We start from the raw sequence: 13,609 nt of genomic DNA, 5'->3' as shown, positions 1-13,609 counted from the left end.
GCAATTCATTTTCTCTTCAGATAATTATCCAATTCCCTTTTGAAAGTCATGATTGAATCTGCTGCACCACACTCTTTGGGCAGTGCATTCCAGACCCTAACCAGTCATTGCATAAAAAAACTGGTTCTTTTGTCAATTATCTTAAATTCGTGTCCTCTGGTTCTCCGCATATGGGAACAGTTTCCCTCTATCTACTCTGTCAAGACCCCTCATGATTTTGAACACCTCTTAAACCTCCTCTCAACCTTTGCTGAAGAGAAAAACTCAAGAGTCTCCAATCCATCCACATTGGTTCCAGCGATGAGGGATATTCTCATAAATCTTAAAACTTTATAATCCCCCTGTGAAACACCTTGGGAGGTTTTTATTATGTTAAGCATGCTATATAAATGCAACTTGTTGAGCATCTTGCCTTGTTCCACCCCTTGTCAGCTCTTGTTTAAAATGCACGTTCTCTCCTGCCTGCTCTAGGACTAAACCAAGATCCTCTCTCTCAGATATATTCATTGCCTTCCTACCTCAACCTTTTGCAATCTTTCACCCATCTCAATTCATGGTTCTCTTTCCCCGCTCTCCCAAGTTCAATGCCCTGTTATATTTTCTTAATCTCACCTTCCATAGAAACTTCCCAAACCCTATTCATAGCCAAAACCTTGCCTTGCTACTTTCTGTAGCCTTGCTGCCCCATTGTCAGTCACTGATCATTTTGTTTTAGCACGTTTCACCCAGGTCCCCATTTCCTTCCCCTCTAAACCCTACTTCCTTCTGTGCCTACTAATGGGGAGAAAACTCTCTTCCATTGCACTTCAAACTGCACTTTCAAAATCCCACCTGTCCAGCCTTTGGCCTTGGTTCACCACAACATTTCTGCAGCTACTCGCCATTTTCATGCCTTAGCCCCCATAAAAACCATTGCTGTGGTACTGCCTGCATCTCTGCTCCCAAGGGGTCCTTCTCTTCTCTGTAGTAAATGGTTGTCCTACATCTCTCTCCCCTGTTTTCTCCATCCTCACCTTCAGGAACAAGCCTGAAGTGCTTATGGACTTCTTTATCACTAAGATTGAGACTATCCTATTAGCTGCCTCTGCTACCTTCCTTCCTTCCCCTTGCCCACTGGGCTAAACTTTGCTTAAGGTGCCCCCCTGAAACAAAGGTAAACTGCTTCTCATTATTTTCAATCTGATTGCATCCTTTGACAAAGGTAACCAAACCATTCTCCCCCATCATCCAGACTGCACTTAACCTGATTCCAATCTGAAAGTCAAAACTGTAGCTAGAAATTTGCCTATAATGGTTTCTCTTCCTCCTCCCCAGTGTCCATCAAGGATCTATTGTTGGTCTGCTCTGGTTTTTCATTTTCATGCTTGCCCTCGATGACATAATCTGAATATACTGCACCAATTTCCACATGCACACTTAAACACCCAGCTCTGCCTCACTACCAGCTCCATTGTTTCTAAATTGTCAAACTGCTTATCTGACATACAGTACTAGGTGAGCAGAAATTTCCTCCAGTTGAATTTTGGAAAGACTGAAGCCATTGTCTTTGGCCCTGTCACAAACTCTTGCTCCCTAGCCACAAATTCCACCCCTCCTCTTGTCATCTGTCTGAGGCTGAACCAGACTAGTTGCAATCATACTATTGTGTTTGACCCTGAAATGAGCTTCCAACCAGATTTCCACGTGATCACAAAGACTGTTTTCACCTCCATCACATCGCCTGACTCTGCCCCTGCTTGAGCTCATCTGCTGCTGAAATCGTCTTCAAGTCCTTTGTTACCTCTAGACTTCTGACTATTCCAACTTGCCCCTGGCCAGCCTCCTGTATTCCACCCTCTAAACTTGAAGTATTCAAAACTTTGCTGCCTGTCTCTTAACTCTCACCAAGTCCTTTTGACCCATCACACCTGTGTTCGCTGATCCACATTGGCTCCTGGTTAGGTAATTCCTCAATTTTAAAATCCTCATCCTTGTTTTCAAATCCTTTGTCATTCTACCTCTCTAATGTTCTCCAGCTTTAAAACCTTCAGATATCTGCACTTGTCTATTTCTGGCCTCTTCGGTTTCTTAAAAAGAAGCCTTGCATGACCGTTGTAGAAATGTTGGCTTAAATGCTGGCTTAGATCTCTTCCTGTGGCCCCAGAACAAAATCCATTCCTTATTGCATTCCCTGTGCACCTGGAGGTGCAGGAGTGCTGCCCACAGACCTTGCATGGAAGACTACCTTCCCCAGCTTCAATGTCGTGGCTGACCCCTTCCCCTCTTCCCTCCCCCTCCAGTCAACTTCTACCAGGGGCCATCTGCATAGGTCCTTGACTCCAGTCTCTTGAAGCTTGTTTGTGCTCCTGGCTGCCAACCATGCTGCCCATTTGGCTGGCCGTCGGGCTGGAGTCTGCAGAAGGTGATGGCCCTGAGATTGAGATCCCTTGGGTTTCCACACTATTGTGGTCCCTGTCACCCAGAGTAATTAATGCCTGGAAGGGTTCAACGGAGAGAACAGGGAAGAAGTTCATATTAATATAGTTAGGTGCTGTGAATGGAGATAGTTTTCTTTTTAGTTTTATGCAATATCGAGCTAGCTGTGTTGGGTAGCCTATATCACTTGTAGTTAACTTATCCCAAATTTAAGGAGGGGTTCTGCAGGGCTTAGTACTAGGTTCCCTGCTTTTTGTGGGATGTAGTAATGATTTGGACATAAATGTAGGGGGCATGATCAATTAGTTTGCAAAGAACACAAAAATCGGCACGTGGTTGATATTGAGGGAGGGTAGCTGTCAACTGCAGGAAGATATCAATGGACTGGTCAGGTGGGCAGAAAAGTGGCAAATGGAATTCAACCCGGAGAAGTGTGAGGTGATGCATTTGGGGAGGTCAGACAAGGCAAAGGAATACACAATAGGAGAATACTGAGAGGTGCAGAGGAAGTGAGGGACTTTGGAGTGAATGCCCACAAATAGCTGAAGGTAGCAGGGCAGGTCAATAAGATTTAAGAAGGCATATGGAATCCTGTCCTTTAACCGAGGTATAGAATACAAGAGCAGGGAGGTTATGCTAGAACTGTATAAATAATTAGTTAGGCCATAACTTGAGTACTTTGTGCTGCTCTGGTCACCTCATTACAGAAAGAATGCAGTTGCACTGGATAGTGTACAGAGGAGATTTAGCAAGATGTTGCCAGGACTGGAAAAATGCAGCAATGAAGAAAGATTGGATAGGCTGGGGTTGTCCTCCTTGGAACAGAGGAGGCTGAGGGGAGATTTGATTGAGATGTACAAAATTGTGAGGGACCTGGATAGAGTAGATGGAAAGGGCCTATTTACCTTGACAGAGAGGTCAGTAACTTGGGGGTATAAACTTAGGTTTAAAGTGATTGGTAGAAAGATTGGAGGGGAGATGAGGAAAATATTATTTCACTCACAGGGTGATAGGGGTCTGGAACTCACTGCCTGAAAGGTTAGTAGAGGCAGAAACCCTCAACTCATTTAAAAGGTGTCTGGATATGCACCTCGAGTGCCATAACCCGCAAGGCTGCAGACCAAATGCTGGAGTGTGGGATTAGACTGTGGCTTGTTTTTCGGCCAGCGCAGACACAGTGGGCCATGTGGCCCCTTTCTCTGCTGTAACCGTTCTATGATCCTTTGGTTTTATGATTACAAAAAGATTTGTTGTTTGTTAACCTAAGAATCAAAGGCCGTTGGTAAAATTCAATATGGTTCTTTAAGCAGCCTGCTAGAAAATAATGGCTGACCACAATCACAGTACTATCACAGTATCTTTACAGTGCAGAAGGAGGCCATTTGGCCCATCAAGTTTGTATTGGCTCCCTAAAAGAGCATTCCACCTAGTCCTACTTCCCTGCCTTATCCCAGTAACAAAGAAGCAGAAAATAGGAGCAGGAGTAGGTCATTTGGCTTGTCGAGCCTACTCCGCCATTCAATATGAATATGGCTGACCCTTTATATCAACACTGTGCTGTTACACTCTCCTCATACCCCTTGACATCTTTAGAGTCCAGAAATCTATCCATTTCTTTCTTAAATATATTCAGTGACTTGGCCTCCACACCCTTCTGTGGTAAAGAGTTCCATAAGTTCACCACCCTCTGAACAAAGAAGTTTCTCCTTATCTCAGCTCTAAATGGTCTACCCTGTACCCTGAGACTGTCACCCCTTGCTGTAGACTCCCCAGCCAGAGCAAATATCATCCCTGCATCCAGTCTGTTCATCCCTGTCAGAATTTCATATGTTTCAATGAGAACCTTGCACATTCTCTCTTTTCAGTTAGCAATTCACAGAATTACAATATCACAGTGCAGAAGAGGCCCTCTGGCCCATCGAGTCTGCACCGACACGTGAGAAACACCTGACCTACCTCCCGAATCCCATTTACCAGCACTTGGCCCATAGCCTTGAATGTTATGACGTGCCAAGTGCTCATCCAGGTACTTTTTAAAGGATGTGAGGCAACCCACCTCCACCATCCTCCCAAGCAGTGCATTCCAGACCGTCATCACCCTCTGAGTTAAAAAGTTTTTCCTCACATCCCCCCCTAAACCTCCTGCTCCTCACCTTGAACTTATGTCCCCATGTGACTGGCCCTTCAACTAAGAGGGACAATTCAATTTCCTTTTGAATACTTCGATTGAACCTGCCTCCACCACCCTTTCAGGAAGTTTTTTCCAGACTACAGCCGTCTTCTGGGTGAATAATTTTTTCCTCACATCACATTTACTCCTTTTGCCTGCTAGTTCTTGATGTTCCTTTGAGTGGGAACAGTTTCCCACTACTTACCCTGTCCATACCGCTCAGGATCTTGAATACCTCAATCAAGTCTCCTCTCAGCCATCTTTTCTCAGAGGAAAAGAGTCCCAACCCCTCCAATCTATCCTCATAGCTACAGCCCTTTACCCCTGGAATAATTCTCGTGGACCTCCTCTGTACTTTTTCCAAAGCCTTCACATCCTTCCTCCAGTATGGTGCCCAGAACTTGATGCAGTACTCCAGATGAGGTCTAATTAGTGTCTTCTACAAGTTCTTGTACTCAATGCCCCTATTAATAAAGCCTAAGGTACTTTATGATTTATTAACTGCTCCCTCAACATGTCTCAACTGCCATCTCCAATGTACATATACACTGAGTGTTCCTGCACCTCCTTTAGAGGCTGTCCCTTTATTTTATACTGTCTCACCATATCTTTCCTGCCAAATCGAATCACCTCACACTTCTCTGCATTGAACTTCATCTGGCACTTGTCTGCCCAATCCACCAACATGTCTATGACCTTTTGAAGTTCAAGACTATTCCCATCACAGTTGACAATCTTCATATCGTCTGCAAATTTTGAAATCATGCCCTGCACACCACAGTCTAGGTCATTAATATATATCAGTAAGAGCAAGGGTCCCAACACTGACCCCTGGGGAACTCTACTACAAATCTTCCTCCAATGTGAAAAGCAGCCATTTATCAGTACTCTGTTTCCTATCATTCAACTAATTTATTATCCAAGTGCCTACTTTTCCTTTTATTCATGACCTAGAATTTTGAGCTCAAAATTCTTGACTTGTCCATGTGTGCGCAAATAGAAAACGTGAGTTCTGCCAGAACAGTATGTCATGGTGAATTGATAGGTAGTTGCAATGGTGAGATTGGGTCATCTCTTGTCATGGACAAGATGGTTGCAATTGGCTTTTGAAGCATTGCTTGCATTTATAAAGCAACTTTAATGTAGTGAAATATTGCAAGTTGTTTGACAGAAGTGTAATCAGATGATAATTGTCACCACACCAGATATTAAGAGGGATGACAAAAGCTGGCTTGAAGGGTTAGGTTTTAAGGAGAATCTTCAGTGAAGGGAAAAAGGTATAGAAGTTCAGCAAGGAAATTCCAGATATTTGGGCCGAGATGATTGAAGTCATGACCATCTATAGTGGGGTGAGGGGAGTAGGGGATGTGCCAAAGGGCTAAAGTTGGTGGGCTTTCGGTCTTCAAGAGATTATATAGATACAAGAGTTTGACCAAAGATTTGAGCACAAGGAAGAGTATTTTGAATTTCAACATTGGTGACCCCCAGTTTTTTAAAAACCCAGAAGTCATCCAGACTTGGTGAGGGTTAGGGCAGCAGAGTTTGAGCACATCATGAGTACTTTTGGTCTACACTTAGTTTCATTTGTAGGCACTTAGATCACAGGCTTTCACGGATCAAAGGATTATGCATCCTTTTGAGAGCATCATTCTCAACAAATGAATACCAAGCCGTATTTCCACAGAATAAATAAAAATTCATGATATTGGGCATATGATTTTTAAAATTTGAAATGTTATTTGATCTCCGTGCCCAAAAAGGGCTTTACAAGGTGAAAAAGGTTTAATATATTCTTGAGGCAAATTTATATCCTTTGGGAATGGGATATCCAGCCTTGAGCTGGCTTTTTTTTGCACAGTCGCTCCCCACCCATCATTTAATTGAGAGCGTGGTCAGGTGCTAAATTATGCAATTAAATATTTAAAAAGCACATCCAGCTTTGAACATATCAAGTAAATGAGACAATCTCACTGGGAACTCGGTCACAAATTGTGCCCGTTAATTGGTGGTGCAAGCGATGAAACTTTTAATTCTTAGTGTTGATGTTACAAGAAACCTAACAATTTGAGACTTAATGTTTTTTTTTTCCCCCCTTTAAAGCTTTGTTTAACTTTCACCTGGAAAGATGCATTTGATAAGGGATCCCTGTTTGGAGGATCTGTTAAGCTTGGTAAGTACTTGTTTATATCATGGTATTTCCCAGGGACAAAATAAAAAAAAAGCTTTGCTGTCTTAATTTTTCTTCTTCCGCTTCAATTATTTCACTACTGTTCTATTCTATCTAGCACTCCCTTTTCACTTTTCTCCTCTCAATTTCTCTTTATCTAAAACTCTCCTCATCTGGTATCTTTTCCTTTGTACCATCCCACCTCTTTTGCTATTTCCTGGTGGTAGACTTTTGGCTCCATAGCTCCAAATAGCCCCAGAAATTATCTCCTTTCTTATTTTTGTTCCCATTTTGTCTCCGAAGAAATGCACTTGACTTGCACTTGATCGACACATATTATATTCGCTGCTTACAATGTGGTCTTAGCTAGATTGGGGAGAGCAAACGCAGAATGGGTGATCACATTGCTCAGTCTGCAAGTGTGACCCCCCGCTTCAGGCCACCTCTCTTGAATTCTCCACCAACTCTGACGTTTCTTTGACTGGCTTCCTACACTGTTCCTATGAAGCTCAACTTAAGCTTGAGGAACAGCACCTCATCTTTCGATTAAGCACTTTACTGCCTTCCATACTCAACATTGAGTTCAAGAATTTCAGATCATAACCTTGGTCCCATTTTTTGTTTTGGAAGACAGCTGCTGATAATTCTGCTGTTGTTATTTATATTTCCTGAGGCCATTTTTTGTTTATTTACTTGTCCTCTTACTATCTCCTTTTCACTTGCACTATCATCCCTTTTGTCATTTACACCTTCCACCCTATCACAGACCTTCCTTTTGTTCTTCCACCTCTCCTTCCTTTCCATGCTTCTGTACTTGCTTAAAAGCTGTCATTACATCTTTAGCCTTTTGCTGTTCTGAAACATTGACAGCATTTCTCTTTCCTTAAATGGTGCCTGATGTGCATATTTCCAGCATTTTCTGTTTTGATTTTAGATTTCCAGTGTCTATAGTATTTTGCTTTTGTGTAAGTAAATCTTTAACTGTCTTACAGACTGCCAGTCAACCTCGGTAGCACTGAAAATGAGCTTTTTTTAAGTGTGGAGTCCATTCCTTCAGATTCTAATTATATTGAGAGAATTTAAAAGATAAAAAGTTGAAAAATTGTTTTCTTTTACTTGTCTTTTATTACTCTCTCTTATTGCCATCTTTCTCTTACTCTCTATTTCATTTTCTATACCGGATTTGACCTGGAATATTTTGAATATTTAATTCAAAGTACAGTAACTTGCACGTAGTACTGTCAATGCATTGAAACATCCGATGGTTTTTCATGGTGGTGGAGAATGAAGGGGAGAGATGGACAGCCATCCATCAAGTAACTACATCACAGGACTTTGAGAAAGAGAATTCAAGACTTGCAGGGACATGATGAGTGGATGCAAACCATTGTTGGGAGATGTAGTCTGCAATGTAGGGCTAGGGAATGCTTTTAATTCGTTCATGGGATGTGAACATTACTGGCAAGGCCAGCATTTTTTGCTCATTCCTAATTGCCCTTGTGAAGATGCTTTCTTGAACCACTGCAGCCCGTGTGGCGTTGTACACCCACAGTGCTAGTAGGAAGGGAGTTCCAGGTTTTTGATCCAGTGGCATTGAAGGTCTAGGAATACAGTTCCAAGTCAGGATGGTGTGTGACTTGGAGGGAATTTGTAGGCGATATTGTTCCCATGTGCGTCTTGTCCTTGTTCTTTTGGATGGTCGAGGTAAGAGTTTGGAAGGTGCTGTTGAAGGAAGCTTGGTGAGTTGCTGCAATGCATCTGGTAAATGGTACGCATTGTGTGCTGGTGATGGAGGGAGTAAATGTTTTAAGGTGGTACATGGAGTGCTGATCAAGCAGGCTTCTTTGTCTGGATGGTGCTGAGCTTCTTGAGTGTTGGAGCTGCACTCCACCAGGCAGGTAGAGAATATTCCATCACACTGAGGAGCTACATATGAACATATGATTAGGAACAGGAGTGGGCCATTCTGTTCCTTGAGCCTGCTTTGCAATTCAATAATAGCATAGCTAATCTGATTGTGGTCTCAGCGCCGCTTTCCTGCCAACCCCCTATAGCCTTTGACTCCATTGCTGGTCAAACGCTAGACCCATTAATTTTAAACGGTGGTCCCTCGTTCTGGTCTCTCCCACAATGGGACACTTTCTCCCAGCATCCACCCTGTCAAGTCCCCTCAGGATCTTGTAAAACTCCTATGGATACAGTCCCAACCTGTCCAACCGTTCCTCATAAGATAACCCCCACATTCCAGCAATAAGTTGAATGAAATTGCTCTGAACTGCTTACAATGCATTTATGTCCTTGTTTAACTAAAGAGGCCAAAACTGTACAGAGTACTCTTGATGTGGCCTCACCAACCCCCTGTACAGCTGTAGCAAAACATGCCTACGTATTACATTCATTCTCCTTGCAATAAATGACATAATTCCATTTGCCTTCTTAATCACTTGTTGTTCCTGCATACTAACTTTTTGTGATCTGTTTATCACGACACCCAGATCGCCCTTTACCAGAGTTCTGCAATATGTCTCCATTTAAATAATATGCTGCTTTTCTATTCTTCCTGCCAAAGTGGACAAGCTCACATTTTCCCACATTGTACTCATTTTGCCCACTCACTTAGCCTATCTATTTACCTTTACAGACTCCTTATGTCTGCTTCGCAACTTACTTTTCTATTCCTCTTTGTGTCATCAGCAAATTTAGTGACCGTACATTTGGTCCCTTCACCCAAATCATTGATATAACTTGTAAATAGTTGAGGTCTAGTAAGAACATGAGAAGTAGGAACAGGAGTAGACCATTCAGCCCATCGAGCCTGCTCCGCTATTCAATAGGATCATGGCTGATCATCTTGTGTTTCGATTTCCACATTCCCATTTAACCCCGATAACCTTTGATTCCCTTGCCTAACAAAAATCTATCTACCTCTGCTTAAAAATATTCAGTGACCCCGCCTCCACCACCTTCTGAGGCAGAGAATTCCAAAGTTGCACAACCATCTGAGAGAAAAATATGTCTCCTCACCTCTTGTTCTAAAAGGGAGACCCCTGATTTTAATACAGTGTCACCTAGATCTGGACTCACCCACAAGAGGAAACATCCTTTCGACATCCACCTTGTCAAGGCTATTCAGGATCTTGTATACTTCAATCAAATCACCCCTCACTGTTCTAAACTCCAGTGGAAACAAGCCCACTCTGTCCAACCTTTCCTCATAAGACAACCCACTCATTCCAGGCATCAATCTAGTAAACATCCTTTGAACCATCTCCAATATATTTACATCCTTTCCTTAAATAAGGAGACCAATACTGCACACAGTATTTGAGGTGTGGTCTCACCAATGCCCTGTATAACTGAAGCATAACATCCTTAGTTTTATGTTCAGTCCCTCTCGTAATAAAGGATAGCATTTCATTAGCCGCCTTAATTGCTTGCAGTACCTGCATACTAACTTTTTGTGACTCATACTAGAACACCTAGATCCCTCAGCACCTCAGAATTATGCAACCATTCTCCATTTAAGTAAAAGCAAGAAGAATCATATGGACTTGAAATGTTAACTCTGTATTTCTCTCCGTAGATGCTGTTAGACCTGAGCTTTTCCAGCATTTTCTGTTCTTGTTCCATTTGAGTAATACTCTGCTTTTTTGTTCTTCCTACCAAAGTGAACAATTTCACATTTTCCTACATTAAACATCATTTTCCAGATCTTTCCCCACCCACTCAACCTATCTATATCCATCTGCAAACTCCTCATGTCCTCTTCACAACATACTTTCCTACCTATCTTTTTGTCATCTGAAAATTTAGCTACCATGGCTTCACTCCCGTCATCTAAGTTATTGATGTAAATCGTAAAAAGTTGAGGCCCCAGTACAGACCCCTGTGGGACTCCACTTGTCACATCCTGCCAATCAGAAAAAGACACATTTATGCATACTCTTCACTTCATGTTACCCACTACACCATGAGCTTTTATTTTCAGTAATAATCCTTGATGTGGCACCTTATCAAATGCCTTCTGGCAATCTAAGTACAGTATGTCTGCAGGCTCCCCTTTATCCATTGCGCATGTTACTTATTCAAAAAAGCTGCAATAAATTGGATAAACATGATTTTCTTTTCACAAAACCATGCTGACTCTTCCCAGCTATACATCCTTAATGATCAACTGTAATAACTTACCCGCAACAGATGTCAAGCTAACTGGTCTATAGTTTCCTGTTTTCTGCCTCCCTCCCTCCTTGAATTAGAGGGGTTATATTTGCTACTTTCCAATCTGATGGAACCTTTCCAGAATCTAGCGAATTTTGGAAAATTAACACCAACACATCTACTACCTCATTAGCCAACTCTTTTAAGACCCTAGGATGTAGTCCATTGGGACTCATAGACTTGCTAGCCTGCAGCTCCATTAATTTGCTCAGTACTGCTTCCGTAGTGATTTCAATTTCACCAAGCTCCTTTCTCCCGTTCACCTCCTGATTTGCAGCTATTACTAGAATGTTTTTTGTATCCTCTATAGTGAACACAAGCAACATATTTGTTCATTTCTCCTGCCATTTCCTTATTATCTACTATTAACTCTCCACTGTCACACTCTAGAGGACCAACATTCACTTTACTTACTCTTTTCCTTTTTAAATACCTGTAGAAATGCTTGCTATCTGTTTTTTGCATTTCTAGCTAGCTTCATCTCAGAGCTCTAATTTCTTTCTCCTGATTAACCTTTTAGTCATTCTCTGCAGTTCTTTATATTCTGTCCAATCTGTCCTGCCACTCATCTTTGTGGACTTGTATGCTTTTTCCTTAAGTTTGATGCTTTCCTTAACAACCTTAGTTAACCACGAATGGCGGGTCCTCCCTTGAGAATTTTTCTTTATAGTAGGAATGTGCTTATTCTGAATACTCTGAAATATCCCTTTAAATGTCTGCCACTGCTTCTCAATTGATCTATCCTCTAGCCTAGTTTCCCAGTTCATTTAAGCTAGCTCAGCTTTCGTGCCCATATAAACTTGAATAAGGACAATTAAGATACTAGTCTTAGACTCGCTCTTCTCCCTTTCAAACTGAATGTAAAATTCAATCATGTTGTGGTCACTGCTACCGAGGAGTGCCTTTACTCTGAGGTCATTAATTAATCCTGTCACGTTACACAATACCCAAGTCTAACATAACCTGCTCTCTGGTTGGTTCCAGAACATGCGGCTTTAAGAAACTATCTCAAAAGCATTCTAAGAACTCCTCATCCAGGCTACTACTGCCAATCTGATTTTTCCAGTTAATATGCAGATTAAAACCACTCATGATTATTGCCGTCCCTTTATCATAAGCACACAATATTTTCTCTTGAATACTTTGACCCACACTGTAGCTACTATTAGGGAGCCTATCGACTACTCCCACTAATGATTTTTCTCCCCTACTATTCCTCATCTCCATCCAAACTGATTCTGCATCCTGACCTCCTGAACTAGGTTCATCTCTAACTATTGCACCAATGCCCTCTTTGATTAACAGTGCTACCCCTCCACCTTTACCTAGCTTCCTATTCTTCTTGAATGTCATGTGCCCTTCAATATTAAGGACCCAATCTTTGTCGTCCTGTGCCATGTCTCCGTAATTGCTGGCGGATCATATTTATTTACTTCGATGTGGGCCATCAATTCATTTACTTTGTTATGAATGCTACGTGCATTTAGATGGAGAGCCTTCAGTTTTGCCTTTTTGTTACCTTTGTAACATCTAGTCTTGACCATTGATGTATTCTTAGATTTTTTTCTCTCTGCCCCTACCTGCCATTCTCTGACCCTCATATTACTATTTTGCTCTCCTGTCTTGACTCTACACCTTGAATTGCTACCTTTATTCAAGCTTGATCCCTCACCCCCTCTAAATTAAAGCCTTCTCTACTTCCCTAGTTATGCGATTTGCAAGGACACTCGTCCCAGCACGGCTCAGGTGTAAACCGTCCCAATGATACAGCCCCCACTTTCCCCAGTACTGATGCCAGTGCCCCACAAACCGGAACCCATTTCTCCCACACCAGTCTTTGAGCCACACATTTGCCTCTACTCTTATTTGCCCCAATGCCAGTTGGCATGTGGCTCAGGTAATAGTCCAGAAATTATTACCTTTGAGGCTCTGCTTCTTAATTTGGTACCTAGCTCCTCATACTGACTTGGCAGAACCTCTTCCCTAGGTCTACCTACGTTATTGGTACCAGCATTAATCCCTGTGACATTCCACTCATCACACCCTGCCTACCTGAAAATAACGCATTTATGCCTACTCTCTGCTTCCTGTTAGCTAACCAATCCTCTATCCATGCTAATATGTTACTTCCTACACAATGAACTCTTAATTGTGCAGTAAACATTGATATAGCACCTTGTCAAATGCCTTCTGGAAATCTAAGTGCATAACATCCACAGGTTCCCCTTTATCCATGTTGCTGGGCACTTCCTCAGAGAACACCAATAAAATTGTCAAATACTATTTCCATTCCACAAAACCATGTTGACTCTGCCTGATTGTATTAAGCTTTTCCAAGTGCTCCACTATAACCTCCTTAATAATAGGTTCCAGCATCTTCCCTATGCCAGATGTTAAGCTAACTAGCCTGTAGTTTCCTGCTTTCTGTCTCCCTCCTTTTCTGAATAGAAGAGTTACATTCACTATTTTCCAATCATGGATCTTTACAGAATCAATGGAATTTTGGAAAATTAAAACCAATGTATCTAATTTCTCAGCAGCCACTTCTTTTAAGACTCTAGGATGAAGTCTAGCAGGACCTGGGAACTTGTCAGCTTTTAGTTCTAATAATTTTCTCAGTACCCTTTCCCTGGTGGCTA

At 42.0% G+C, this 13,609-nt stretch overlaps 1 protein-coding gene across 2 annotated transcripts in view; it reads left to right on the top strand.

The window, feature by feature from the left end:
- pdcd6ip (programmed cell death 6 interacting protein) overlaps window positions 1-13,609 on the top strand; it is a 140,334-nt gene that overhangs the window by 25,244 nt on the left and 101,481 nt on the right. For both annotated transcript variants that reach the window (XM_078540104.1, XM_078540105.1), the window contains exon 3: window positions 6,686-6,755. In XM_078540104.1, the coding sequence (XP_078396230.1) occupies window positions 6,686-6,755 (70 nt within the window). The remainder of the gene's footprint in view (window positions 1-6,685; window positions 6,756-13,609) is intronic.

This window comes from Cetorhinus maximus, chromosome 4, assembly GCF_964194155.1.
Source record: "Cetorhinus maximus chromosome 4, sCetMax3.hap1.1, whole genome shotgun sequence".
NCBI classification, from domain to species: Eukaryota; Metazoa; Chordata; class Chondrichthyes; order Lamniformes; family Cetorhinidae; genus Cetorhinus; species Cetorhinus maximus.
Note: the sequence above shows the minus strand (reverse complement) of the source record. Positions and strands in the feature narration are given on the sequence as shown.